Raw genomic sequence first — 15,695 nt, 5'->3', positions numbered from 1 at the left:
TGTTTATAGTTATTATGCTCATTGTTGCCTGAAATTGATAGTACGATATATTACCTTAAAGCTTGAATCTGCCTCCTTTTAGCTGTGTGGACCTGATAAAGCCACATTTGCTTGAAACTTCAGTTTGTTGATTTATAAAATGAATGTATCTTCACTTAAATTAGAGAACTATAAATATCATGTATGATAAGTTAAAAATGCAAGCATGGTTACTAGCTCCTATTAGATAAATCTCAAAATAACATATTATGGACATTAAAAATAAATTAATGAAAGAATATATTACAAACTTTTTGCAGCCCTACAGGACTATATAAAAATAGTATTTAATATTTACCAAAAATAAAAGATAAATATTGAAAAGAAATAGAAGTAAAATGCTAGATATACTATTGTATGTGCCTCTTTGAGCAGATGTGAAACCAAGCCACTGTGAACAAGATGGAACATTTCAGTTGACTAAATGCTCATGCTTGAAGTGAATTACTATAGAGAATCTTAGCCTTTTACTGTTAAACAAAATTATCTCAAGCAATTCTTCTAACTAAAGACTTTCTGAAATGTACCTGTGTGTTTAATACTTGTTTATCCAATATAACATAGCAGAATAGTTGATTGTGTGTTACCCAAAGGTCTCAATGGCCCATCGCCTCTGACTACATGACTAACATGATTAAGTAAAACTGGCCTTAGAAAGAAATGCACACCCCCCTGCCCCCTGCCATACACACAAGCACAAAACATGACTCAGGCAAAGCAAGTCGAATTAAAAGCTTTATGTGTAAATGTCACTATTTTACTTTTTTTGCAAGACTTTTTTTTTTTTATAGTTACAATTGATGATACAAAAATGATTATGCTTTCTCAAAATCACCTAAAAATTCTGTTCAAATTCAAACTGTCAGATAAGAGTCAAAAGAAATCTTCCCTTATTATTACTAATCTTCCTCTTAATATGTCTCTCCTTAAGCCAGATATGTGTTTTTGATAGTTTATAAACAGTATTAAAAATTAGTTTAAGGAAAATACAAAAATAGTTCACTGAAGACATTTTCTCTACGGTGATGTATTCTGCCCAACATTGAACATGGAAAACCTGGGTTCTGGCCAGACTTAAGTGCTGATTTTGAATTGGGGAGACGTGAAGAAAAAAACAGTGGCTCAACTTACTCATGTATAACACAAAATTAATGCCCACTCTGCCTCCAAAGTTTTTCAAAGAAACACAAATATCTAAGGCATGTTGAAACATCTTAAAAAAGTGGAAGAGTAAATGTAAACAGGAATGTATCATAAACATATTAGGTGAAATTCCTATTCTAGTTCCAAGGAAAATGATATAGCTGGTAATGATCTGAGTAACTTCAAATTCTTCTGTTTTAAAATCATAATTTAATAATATGATTCTGCTAAAGTAGATCAAAGTATAACAGGTATAGTAAAATGATAGTATTAATATTCTAAATATACACCAATCTGAGTTGATTGCCTTTTTTCACCATTAATTTTAAACACACACACAGACATAGGACATTACAGATAGTTTACACACTATGCCAATTCCTATGACCCTGTCATAATACTTCCTTGTTGTTCCAGGGACATCCTCTTTCTAGTCTTGGGCTCATCTGACCTCTACACTAAGACTGAACTTCACCTTTTCCATAAAGATGACTCTAGTTATTCTTAACTCAAATTGATCTTTTACAGTTCTTTTTTTTTCCCCTCAGTAATGACCCAAGAGTTTATCATCAAATTGTTGTCTGATTATTTCAGGCATGTTATCTTCATCTAGTTTCTGAATTCCCTGGGTACCATAATTATATTTTATTTCTTTTAAACATGTCAGTGGTTCATGTATATATTAGCCATAACTACTATCACATATAAGAGGAAACTGTATCAAGTAAAGGAGAGGCAAAGAGAATAAAAGAATTCAAAAACCAAAATGTGCTGGAGTTCCTGTATCATATCAGGGACAGAAGTGTGGAAAATGGAGATGTGGTTTGGATTCTGGGGAAAAGAATGTTAACCAAACCTCATCATAGTCCGAATGGAACATTTCTGGCAACTCGCCAATTATCTCTACTTTCTACTCCAATCACAGTATTTTGATTACTAATTTTACTTCTTCACATTCTATATCAGAATAGATACTGTAAACAATGGGGAATGCATTCATAATTTCCCTGACCAAAAAAAACTGTGTTTATTGATTTTTACATCCTATATCTAGAAGAATTTTTGTCTATTCTCAGTAAATATATCTTGAATGGATAAAAGGATAGATGGATAAATTGAGGGAAAAATAGATGTCAAAGTGTCTATTAATCTACATTTGTGCTGAGAAACCCAGTTCCTGGGCCAAAAAGCCAAGACCAACCATGATTATGTGGAATGCACTGTAAGTACACAATCTGTTTTATTGCAAACCTTCTAAATGTCAACAGGTTCCACCTGGAATATACAGAACTGTGCAGGGCATATAGTTTTGGAATTCAATAATGCTTGATGAATATAAGCATAAATGTTTCTTACCACTCACACAGACTTTTTTGTTCCCTTTAAAAAATCAAAATATACTTTTCTACTATAAAAAGTAGGTTGTAACATGAAAGTTTAGTTCTCAAAATCTAAAGTTCAGTTTATATTTTCAACTCCCTTTAAATACTCTTAAGTAAACCATGTGTTATTTAAACACAGGAATTTTATTTTCCTAATATTTTCCCCCTGAAATGTTAACACTGGATTTTATGGGTAAATCATTTAGTATAAATATTATCACTTTAACATAAGCTGGAATCTTTAAAATATTTTCTTAAAAAAACTATATTTTAATTTCAAACAAAAGTAGGAATACTTTCAACTGGTATGTAAAATTACCACAGTTTGATTTTTATAGTAAATATTTTAATTTTATTTTTGATTTCTAATGTTTTTAATACAGATTAATTTAAATGTTCATGAAAGCATGTGGAGCATATAAATCCCATAGTAATAAAGAGAACATTTTTGGCAGTATGCATAAAAGTAAATATGCTTTAATGACATATTATCATGCACACTTTAATTTTGGCAGGAAGTGATCTACTCTTGATAGCAAGATACTTTGACATCCTTACTTTAAAATATATCAGGCATGATAAACTAATTAAATTATGTTTCACTAAAAATATAAATTACTCTCAAAAACTCATAGTCACAAATTCAACTCTAACTTTTAAAAATATCAGCTTTGCTGATGGTTATATATAAAAAAACGAAAAAGAGAGAAAAATTAAAAATAAGTTGAAAGAGTTAAAATTTTGAAAGAGTTAAAATTTTGACTCAGGGCTGGGAGTCATAATGCTGTCAGAAGTGTAACTAGCTCCCTGCACACAAATAAATCCATTTTCTGCAACACAATAAAATTGAACTGAGGGACAAAAATCCTTGCATGCTAAAACAATGCCAAACAAGCAAAGAAACAAATCTGATTATTTTGTCTGATTTCCCTAAGTATGAGTTCCCTTATTACTGTAAATATTATTGGTACTATTTCAGCAATTTGTTTTATTTTTCATGAAGATTACAAGAATGGCTTTTTACTTTATATTAAAAATCTTGAATATAATTTATCAGCATAAGCCTGCTGGAGGTATTTTAAAGAATTATTAATTACCCAGAGCATCTCTAAAAGCTGTCGTCAGGATCTCTACTATTTGAAGATTTATTAGGTTCTAGATTTTTGCTTTTCATATGTGTGTTCTTATTTTTTTGCATTTACCTTTTATCTTTGTGTTTTATAAACTATAGCTTATTTTCATTGTGCTCTTACCTATAGGAAATATTATCCCAAATATTGATGAAGAAACCAAGCTTTGGAAAGCTTTTTAAAATAGCTGATTTTTTTTTCATCTTCTTTTATCTGGTTAATCTCCTTTTAAGGACTTTTTCCTATTTTCAATATGTCATACTTCGACACATCATTTTGAAGATAACAGGTTTGAGTATCATGTGATAGACAAGTTCAGCTGGCTCCAACAATTAGTCCAATAAAATCACAGTTATATCCAGAGCCTCACACATGATCACTCATCCCAGCTAGCCATTAAAAAAAAAAAAACAACACTGCAAAATCTCATATATGGGATGGATATTGGCAAAGACAACTTTGTATAGATTAAAAAAAAAATCTATGCGCACCATAAGAAAGAGAACCATAAAGAAACTTATACTGATTGTGGGTCAAAGGGGCCCACCTTCATATACCAGGAAATGTATCTCACTGTGCTAAGTGAACTATTTTGAATCCTAGTTGGATCCCAGCAATGTGCTAATTGATGGGTTGACTTTTACATCAATGTGACACAAGTCCTATTTCTCAGGGTTTATTGTCTCTTAGAACTGAGCTGCTCTTAGAGTGACATTGCTAGACTTCACCCAACTGCAATTTGTTGACCACTGGTCCACAATGGGGTAAGTTTAACTGAAGATAAGCATTTAGATGCTTTGGTAGCAATTTGACAGTGTTGCAAGATCCAAATGCATGATAAATGAACTAATTTATTAATACCTGAGCAGAAGCTTGGCTTTCTCCCATGAAAAATTTCATGGGTCTCCTGACCCCCAGCATGTGTTATGGACTTAACTGTAGTCTTTTCACTATACCCCAGATGTACTTAAAATCCAAAATCTGTTTTTGATGGATAAATGATTTATAACCTACAGAATAAATTTTGACATTAGCTAGTGGTAAAGAGTTGAAGATAGAGTTTAAAAATATAGTATCATTTGATTCCTTTTGTATAAAACTTTAAAGTCAATATCCCAAAATTGTTAAAATTGCTATAAGATCTCTACTTCCATTGCCATCATCCTTATTTTAGAGACTGATTTCTTCTCACCAATAATGTTATTTAAAAAAAAAATAGAGATAGTCTAGATACACAGCATCCCCTGAGATTAGTGTTGTCAATCTAACCTAGATTAGTTAACAAGAAGGAAGCTAGTTCATTTCCTACATTAAAACCTCTGAATATTGTTGACATACTAGTTTCTGTTCAAAATCTGAGAATTGGCATGTAAAGTGAATAACCACTATTTCTCTCACTGTTTGTTTAATTCTGATTTAGGAATTACAAAAATTACCAGTAACAATCCTTTCTATGAGTTGCCTGTATATCCTCTCTCAAACAAAGCATGATATGAAATTTCTTTTTTTGGAGCCCATTTTTATTGTGGTATGTATTATATTTTTGCAATGTAATTTTTGAATGGTTGATTATAAGAAGATAAATTTGGAGACTGTATATGAAATGCCTATTTATCACTTTATTTTCTAGTAATTCATTTTTTATTGTATTTTTCAAAAATATAGATTCATACCAAATAAGAAATAAAAACAAATTATTAAATTTTAAGATAGTGGTCTTTCATAATAGTTTTAGAAGCACTGTCTTAGAGTAGGTTAAAATATGTTATAATCAAGGCAGAAATTTCTATATGAGAGAATCAGCCTCTGGGGTTTACAGGAAGATAATGTCCCTTACTGATGGCAGGAAAAGGAATAGTCACTGTCTTTGCACCTGAAAATCAGATTTCAAGTGGGATAAAAATGTAGGCTGTCTGACTGGGGAAGGGATTCCAGGTACAGAAGACCGTGTGGACAAAAGTACCAAGTCAAAAGAACTTTTGAGACCTATGAAAAATATCAAGTAGTTCAATATCTCTAAAACATAATGTACAGTAGAGGAGTAGGAAAGAGGCCAAGCTTGGTTCTGAGAGGCCTGGAATACACTGGGAAGACTTTGAAATTTATTCAACTGGCAAAGGGGTCCCTCTGATTTTTTTGAGAAATAACTTTACAATTTTTAGCTGAGCCTTACAAAGTTATATTTGCCAGGAGACTGCTGGAGGTCTAGAGACCCATGAAACTTCTTATTTATGAAGCAGTCTGTGATTAACATATACATGCCTCTATATATAAAACAGGTAATCAACAATGACCTACTATACACAGGGAACTCTAGTCAATATTCTATAATAACCTATATAGGAAAAGAATCTAAAAAAGAATGGATATATGTATATGCATAACTAAATTTCTTTGCTGTACACTTAAGACAAACACAACTTTACTTGCAAATCCACTTGCAAATAAAAATTCACTTGTAAAATAAAAACTGAATTAAAAATTTTAAAAATAAAAACTAGTTATAAAATCACATAAATGTATACATTCATTAAATAAAATTTAGAAAAAATGAATATGCAAAAAGAAAAAAAAAATCAGGTCAAAATCCAGGCATTTGTAAACTTTCACTGGTATACAGGAGAGACAGTGTGAACCATATACTATCCACTCTGTTTTAAAGACATCTTTGTTCACTTTTTATACCGTGCTGTTTTTAGTCACCAAGTCATATCTGATTCTTTGTGACCCCATGGTCTGTAGCATGCCAAGATTCCCTGTCCCTCACCATCTCCTGGAGTTTGCCCAAGTTCATGTCCATTGCATTTGTGATACCATCCAACCATCTCATCTTCTGTTGCCCTCTTCTCCTTCTACCATACACATCAATAAATATGCTTATACATTTTTCTTTTAGTGACCACATGAGTTACCATTATATGGATACACCTGGGAAATGACATGATTGCAATATTCAACATGAAGGATTAGTCACACTGACATCTGTAACCATGAGGCTATCAAGGAGGTAATTACTGTATGTGTTAAAAATTGGGAATGGCACCTCAGTGACAGTGAAAGAAGATAGGCTTTATACTTTGAACATATTGATTTAAAGAAGGCTCCAACTCTTATCAGCTGTGTTTTGGATAAATTTTTTGCTTTAGCCTTAGTTTTCTGGAGTTCACCATTATAACTTACATGCTATGTATGAAATACATTCATAAATATCCAGCACAAAGCCTAGCATAGAAACCACTCAATATTAGATTTTTCTTTGATGATGGATTGATCCTCAAATGTATGTGGGAGATGAATAACATTAAAGAAGATAGATGTCCAGGACTCAAGGTGACATAACTAGGAAGAAGACACTATAAAAATGGAGATTTCAGATATCTGAGTAGGTATAGGGGAAGGCAGATGTTCTGCTAACCAGGAACATGAGCACCCATCCAAGGCTGCATTGACATTCAAATACATATTAATGGTGAAGGAGCATAATGAATGACATTACTGCACTTCAGCCTACACATATCAGGGTCATCTATAAGCCTTCAGTCTCCTTCACTAGCAATGTATTAAATAATTACATATATATATGTAATTATATATATATGTGTGTATATAATATATATGTAATATAATTACATATTATATTATGTAATATATGTAATAACAATTAACTAAAGTTTGCAAATGAGCATAGGTTAGACTCCTTCCAAATGAGCATAGGTTAGACTCCTATATAATCCACTTATATACTTTGGAATCCTGGTGAAACATTATTAGCAAAAAGAAGCTCACATTTTACATCCAGACATAATCTGTGACAATGAAGCCAGGGTTACACATTGTACTCATAGTTACCATTGTATTTTCTGGCTTTGTGAGGAATACATAAATAGGCCAAGTATCTAGTGATTGCCAGAAAGGTGATCTGGATTGCATAACAGGAATAAATGAAGACAAATCTATCCCCCTGCTCAAAAAGCAACCCAGCACACACAATCTCCTGACAGTGAATCAATTCCTTCAGTAGGATTTATGAAGACGGCATGCCTCTAAGAGCTTAGATTTTGTTTAATCCTGTTTAAAGGGTTGTTTTATGTCAAATTCTTTTATAAGTATTATTGATTTTAGGTTTTACTTAGACTACAATAATAACATTGCAGCTTTATCCAAGGATATAGTCTCAAAATCAAGTTTACCAATGATTGGTAAAGAAATTATGAAAAAGTGATTAAAATGACTTGCTCCAAATAACACTATTGTGATACCTTGTAAAGCATTAGAGTAGAATGTGTGCCCTAGATATTGAAATATGGCCTAATTTAGCATGCGGTTCACTGCTTACACATCCCTCCAGTCCTTTGGTACTTCGATACTGAAGTGCAGGTACACACAGGAGTAAATGACTTTTAAAATAGCCCAATCTAACCTGAGAAGGGAGATGAGACCCATGATTTTTCTTGCTTTCCAAAGTAAAAGACTACACAAATTTCTAACAGTTTGATCAAAATCATGGTGAAGAAAAGGGAGGAGGGAGGAGGGTTCAGGATGGGGAACACATGTATGCCTGTGGCAGATTCATTTTGATATTTGGCAAAACTAATACAATTATGCAAAGTTTAAAAATAAAATAAAATTTAAAAAAATCATGGTGAAGAAAACAGAATATTATTCAGCATTTCAAATTTAATGACTCACATTTTTTTTGATCATCTCCTTCAATAGAAAATACTGGCTAGCAAGTAAAAAGATGACTTGCAAAATTACATTAGCACATCAGGAGAACAGTTTGTGAGAGATCCACTTAGAATAATACTAGAAAATTATATCCCTTCTTAACATTTAGTAATAGTACTCATCTGAAATAAATCACAGTTTTGTATATCTGAAATAATCATAATGCAAAGGCAACAATATGGCAAGACTAAAGTTTATGAAGAATTCAGAATGAAAATACACAAAAATAGATTAATAAAATTGCTATCATATTTTCTCTATTTGTAATATCATCAGCATGATATTTATCTTGCAACCAATTTCAACTGAAACTTGAGTTTATAGAAAAATAAAACTGAAATTCAATTAAATGCTTTCATTTATTTATTCAAAGAAAAAAAATTACCTTAAGTGCTTGCTAATCTCCAAAAACTGTATCTATGATAGGTAAACAAGTATGATTTGGCCCCTGCCCTAGTGAATTAAATTACATTATTTTTATAGCTTCCATAAATTAACACTTAATTTGCAGACATAAAAGTACTTAATTAGGATATTAGAGAAGAAAGGATGGACTGTGAGACAGTACTTATTAGATAAAAAGGCAAAGCTCTATGCTTTGAAATAATCTAGGCCTTGAAGATAAAGCAAAAATATATACATATTATGTCTAAACAAAGTGAAGGGCAAAGATTAACAGCTATCAAGCCACAGTGATGGGGCTTCCCAGGTGTCCCTAGTGGTAAAGAATCCACCTGCCAATGCAGGAGACACAGGACATGGGTTTAATCCCTGGGTCATGAAGATCCCCCAAAGGAAGAAATGACAACCCACTCCAGGATTCTTGTCTGGGAAATCCCATGGACAGAGAAGCCTGGAAGGGCTACCACCCACGGAGTCACAAAAGAGTCCTACTTTACTTAGAGACTACAAAACAAAAACAACAACCACAGTGATTACTATGGTTAGGCAAATTGTAAAACTCAAGGAATGGAAATTTGATTTCCTTCTTTCTTTTCTAAAAGACAATTTTTAGTTCTTCATTTATTTTTGGCTGTATCATGCTGTGTGTGAGATCTTAGTTCCCCAACCAGGGATAGAACCTCTGCAATCTTCAGTGGAAACATGGGGTCATTACCACTGGACCACCAGGGAATCCCCTGATTTACTTTTCACCAACACATTTCTTATGACTGGATTACACAATAACTCCCCCCACAAACTCCCATAAAGACAAACTGAAGTCCCTGGAGCCACTAAGTGATATGAGTTAATTAATTAATTTAAAATCTAAATGTTTTTTAAACTTTTTGAAAAATAACAAAATAAGGAATAACCTAGAGAAAGCTGAGGCGGTTTCTTAGCCAAGCCAGAAAAAGGCAAAATGCAATATATTCCCATGCTCTTTCTGTCATTTCAGCTTTGTTAGAGTCTCCTTAGTTTGTGGCATTTAAACTTAAAAAAGAAAAACTACAGAGAAAAGAAAATTAACTTGATTGTCAAATTTAAAGCACTTACATATAGACTCCCCATATCTATACCTCTACACCAATGAGAATTACCTAGAGAAATGCTAGAGATATAATATGTGTTTCAAGTCACATAATTAATGATTATGAGGGAAAAGCAGATACAGAGCAGTCAATCTAATGTTTGGGGGATGATTTTATTGAAGACTTAAGAAAAGGTTTTTATTCATAAGAGCCAAGGTGTACATTTCTGATTAAATGGTATACAAAATCATTGAAGAATAATGTCAATTAAAATATTAATACAAATCCCATTATTTAATTTTCACCATATAGAACATGAAATAAACATGATGTATAAGAATATACATACATACCATTGATCCACCGAGCCTCTGGATCATGAAGCACAAAGTCTTTCCTGAAGAGGTCTTCTAAAGACAATCTAGTTTCTGATGAATTTGTGAGTTCATCTAAAATAAAATAAAATTTAGGTTAGACACTTATGTTACTTTTAAAAACTAATGAATTATAATATTTGGACTATTTTGCTTCAAAAACATGTTAATAACAATATAAAATGGCAATGTTAATGTTCTTTGGCTTTAGAAGTTTGTTCCATGACTTTATGTTGTGATATATAATATGAAAACAGTGAATTGTGCCTCAAAGGACACATTTTTCACTGTTTAACCATAATCCAGCCCACTATTTTCCAAAATAACTTCAACATATTCTAATGATAAATTTATAGTTTCGTTATAAATATCAAAGATGAAGAGGTAAATGTTATAAACAAATATGATAAATAAAACTTCCCAAATTCACCAAATAAACAGAATAAATGCCAAATTTCAACAAATAATTACCATCCAACAAATACTGAGTCTAGGAGTCAAATGCAAAAATTGCAAAAGTAATACAATGCCAGAATATGAATGAAAAGTATACATTCATATAAGTCCCTGACACATACACTAGGTGTATTTCCCTTTAAATTCCAAAATCTAAGAAATAGAAGAACACAATTTCCCAAGCACCAAAATTAAACACAGCAAGCAAGTTTTTAGATGAAAAAGTCTATACACAAGTTTGGGATATTTTATTTTCTTTGTAAAACAATGCCATTGTTTATTTACTGTATAAAACCATCTTTGTGACCTTTCAGCTGTTACCTAAACTCTTGTTGAAAATAAAGTCTTAAGAATATATGCTAACATCATTACTGCTACTGCTGCTAAGTCACTTCAGTCGTATCCGACTCTGTGCGACCCCATAGACGGCAGCCCTCCAGGCTCCCCCGTCCGTGGGATTCTCCAGGCAAGAACACTAGATATTGTTTTTTTTAAAGGCTCAGTACTTATTGCAGCAAGGTTTTGTTTCTTCCAGTAGAAAAGTTGGGGCAAAAAAATCAATAACTTTAAATGCAATTTCCTTCAATATGAGTCAAGCATGTATTTAACCCACAAAATAATTGCTCAGAAACAACTGAAAAATAGATAACAAGTGGAACTAGTGAGAATCATGTGATCCAAGCCTAGAATAAAATTATTTGCAAAAAAAAATGCTCCATTTGACAGTCTCATATGACAAAATTTAAAATTACCTTATTCATTCAACAAATAATAGGGCTCTTAATTTTCAAGGTGTTAAGTGAAGTAATATAAGGTACAGGCGACATATCTATTTCATGTCCCAAGGGCTTCACACAAAGCAAGAAAGAATATGATAGATGTCAGAATGAGGATATAGAGTGCTGTATAAACAGAAAGAAAGGAAGGAAAATACCTTGCAAAAACAATCAGAAAAGACTTCAGTGAAAAACAAAATGAACAAATATCAACTATTGCTAGTGGGAATGAAAAATGGTACAGATACTTTGGAAGACAGTTTGGTGGTTTCTTATAAAACTAAGCATATAATCTAACAATTGTGTTCTATGGTATTTACCCAAATGAGTTGAAAACTTACAGCCACACAAAAATTTGCACATGGAGGGTATGGTAGCTTTATTCATAATTGCTAAAACTTGGAAGCAACCAAGATGTCCTTCAGTAGGTGAACAGATAAACTGTGGTCCAGATGTTGTGATATTATGCAGTGATAAAAAGAAATGAACTATCAACCATGAAAATCATGGAAGAATCTTAAATTATTAAATGAAAGAGGCCAATTTGAAAAGACTGCATACTGTATGATTCCAACTACTTAACACACTGAAAAATGTAAACATTGAAGACTCTAAAAATATCACAGAAAACTAACCAAAGTGATCACATGGATCACATCCTTGTCTAACTCAATGAAACTATGAGCCATAACATGTAGGGCCACCCAAGACAGGCAGGTCGTGGTGGAGAGTTCTGACAAAACAGGGTCCACTAGAGAACGGAATGGCAAACCACTTGAGCATTCTCGTCTTGAGAACCCCATGAACAGTATGAAAAGTTATAATGCTAGATACATGTAATTTTACATTTGTCCAAATTCATAGACTGTACAAAAGCAAGAGTGAACCCTAAAGTAAAATACGGACTTTGGCTGATAATGATATGTCAATATAAGTTCATCAATTGTAGCAAACATATCTTGGGTGGGATAATAACAGTGCAGAAGGTTTCACCCAGGTGAAGGTAAAAGGGAAATTTCTATACCTTCTGTTCAATTTTACCATGAACATAAAATTTCTCTTGAAAATAAAATCTATTCATTTTTATGTTAAAGTTAAATGACCTGGGCCTTTCAGGTTTCATTTCTGGATCTTTCCTTTGTGGAACTTCCCTGTAGCTCATATGGTAAAGAATCTGCCTGCAATGCAGGAGACCTGGGTTTGATCCCTGGGTCGGGAAAAATCCTCTGGAGAAGGGAATGGCAATCCACTCCAGTATTCTTGCCTGGAGGATCCCACGGACAAAGAAGCCTGGCAGGGTTCAGTTCGTGGGGTCGCAAAGAATCAGACATGACTAAGTGGCTGACACTACTTTCAGGTTTCAAAATACAGAGAAAGGGAATGGCATGGACAAATGAAGGAATGAGAACATTTTAGCGGGAAGGACGAGTGCTTTTTGTTTGACAAAGAAAAAGAGCCATGATTCTATAATTAATTTTCTGTCATAGGACTTTGGGATTTTAATAAAATGAGCTAATTTTATTAGGATTTCAGAAAATATATTTATTCAATGAAATAGCTCAATAAGACCGGATTTTGTTATAGGTAAGTTTCACAATGTAAAGTTTCCTGAGATTATATAAAAGCACCATAATTTGTCCAGTCCAATCCTTTCAATTTTTACATGATTATATTTCATCATCTCTATTTGATAGGCATTTATTTAGCTGATCCAAGGAAATTAATACAGCTAAGAGTGGGAGGTAGGATCTAACTTTCAATGGGAGGGTAGATTATTCTAACACAATACATTAAAAATGATCCTTATCAACTGAATTGAAAAATTAACTATAATTTTGCTCCTAGGTAAATTCCACATATTTTATTTACTGCATCTTTTAGGCAGATATAAAACAAACAAAAAACACCTTTAAAGCAATTACACCACACCATATAATTCTTATTTTCAAGTATTAATAGTTTTTCAAATACTATTTCTCAAACATGCATTCTTTCATATGAGCTTGAAAATCATATTAAAACCCACCAAAATAGAAATCTTACTAAAATAGCAAAACATATACACAGTGAATAGAAAAACTCTAAACATTTTGTAATATAAAGGTTCTTCTTTCAGAACTTAGTTCACTCATATTTTATGTACACTAATTGTTTCATCTTCTACTTTTCATATAGATCCTTTGTATTTACTATTGTATTTACTAGTAAGTATGTATGTTTTGTTTAGGGTTTCCCTGATAGCTCAGTTGGTAAAGAATCTGCCTGCAATGCAGGAGACCCCGGTTGTAATCTTGGGTCAGGAAGATCTGCTGGAGAAGGGATAGGCTATCCACTCCAGTATTCTTGAGCTTCCCTTGTGGCTCAGCTGGTAAAGAATCCACGTGCAATGCAGGAGACCTGGGTTCGATTCCTGGGTTGGGAAGATCTCCTGGAGAAGAGAAAGGCTACCCACTTCAGTGTTCTGGCCTGGAGAATTCCATGGACTGTATAGTCTATGGGGTCGCATAGAGTCGGACACGACTGAGCAACTTTCTCTCACATGTGTTTTGTTACTGTGAACAGAATATTTCCCATTCTTAATCTAAATAACTTTATATACACATAGAGTTAATCATTACATTATTTACCATATCACATTTGCTTTAAAATGCCAATGGAAATGAAATCTTTTCTTTTCTACTTATTTGGTTACATCATCTGAAAATATTTTTTCCTTTTCATAAAGTTTAAATTTATACATATATGTATGCACGTATATTTACATACACATGGGCTTCCCTGGTGGCTCAGATGGTAAAAGAATCTGCCTACAATGCTAGAGACCTAGGTTCAATCCCTGGGTTGGAAAGATTCCCTGGAGGAGGGCATGGCAACCCATTCCCATATTACCACCTGGAGAATCCCCATGGACAGAGAAGCCTGGTGAGCTACAGTCCATGGGGTTGCAGAGTCAGACATGACTGAGCGACTAAGCACAGCACATACATACATACAGCACATACATATATATGGGCTTCCCTGGTGGCTCAGACGGTAAAGAATCTGTAATGAAGGAGACCGGGGTTCAATTCTTGGTTAGGGAAGAGCCTGTGGAGAGAATGGCTACCCAGTCCCGTATTCCTACCTGGAGTATCCCATGGACAGAGGAGCCTGGCTTGCTATAGTTCATGGGGGTCTCAAAAAGTTGGACAGAGTGACTAACACTTTCCACTTTCACATACATATACATATGTTTATATGTATACATACACTTATGTGTAAAATATATACACACAGGCATATACAAAAGATATATAAAATTTTCAGATATTACAGATCACATGCAGTTGTAAGAAAAAATACAGAAAGACAGATCCTTTATACCCTTCATTCAGTTTCCATCAGTCACATATATCTGCATAGTCAATAGCACAAAAAGAAAATTTATATCTTCCATCAACTTTATTCAGATTTCACCAGTTTTGCATGTATTCATTTGTGTACATGTGTGTATATGTGGCCGTATTTATTTCTATGTAGTTGTATCAAATATGATGAGCACCAGAAAACACAAACAGTTCTGTCACCAGGATCTCCTGTGTTGCCCTTTTGTCACATAGCCTCTCTCTGAAACCTTTGGCAACCACTAATCTACTTTTCCATCTCTATAATTTTGCAATTTCAAGGGTGTTGTGGAAACATGCATTATGTAATATTTTGAGACTGGCCTTTTTCACTCAGCATAATTGTTTTGAAATCCACTTTAGTCATTGAGTCTTTCAGTACTCCATTTCTTTTTGCTGTTTGCTGATATTCCAAGGCATGAACGTACCAGTTTGTTGAACTGTTCATCTGTTGAAGGAAATCTGGGTTATCATTTGTAGTCTGGGGCTACTATCAATAAAGTTGTTATGAAAACTATTTATAGGTTTTTATGTAAACATAAATGTTCATTTCCTTGGGATAAATACCAAAATATGCAATTGTTGGGTCATATGGTACATATTTATTTTTGTAAGAAAAAAAATCAAGTTTTTCTGCATTCCTGCAAGGATTTTTTTTTTAATAAGCTATTCTGACATGCGTATAATGAATGCCATTGTGGTTTTAACTTGCATTACCCTGAGAGCTAATGAACATCTTTTAATGTGCTTATTTGTGATATTTATATCCTCTTCAGTGAAATGTCTGGTAATGTCATTTGAACATTTTCTAA

At 33.1% G+C, this 15,695-nt stretch overlaps 1 protein-coding gene across 3 annotated transcripts in view; it reads right to left on the bottom strand.

Moving 5' to 3' along the window:
- The window catches only part of DPP10 (dipeptidyl peptidase like 10), an 811,290-nt gene that overhangs the window by 574,676 nt on the left and 220,919 nt on the right, over positions 1 to 15,695 (bottom strand). For all 3 annotated transcript variants that reach the window (XM_061439625.1, XM_061439633.1, XM_061439629.1), the window contains exon 3: positions 10,248 to 10,343. In XM_061439625.1, the coding sequence (XP_061295609.1) occupies positions 10,248 to 10,343 (96 nt within the window). The remainder of the gene's footprint in view (positions 1 to 10,247; positions 10,344 to 15,695) is intronic.

The sequence above is a fragment of the Bos javanicus genome, chromosome 2 (assembly GCF_032452875.1).
Source record: "Bos javanicus breed banteng chromosome 2, ARS-OSU_banteng_1.0, whole genome shotgun sequence".
Lineage (NCBI taxonomy): Eukaryota > Metazoa > Chordata > Mammalia > Artiodactyla > Bovidae > Bos > Bos javanicus.
The sequence above is the reverse complement of the archived record's forward strand: the minus strand, read 5'-3'. Positions and strand labels throughout refer to the sequence as shown.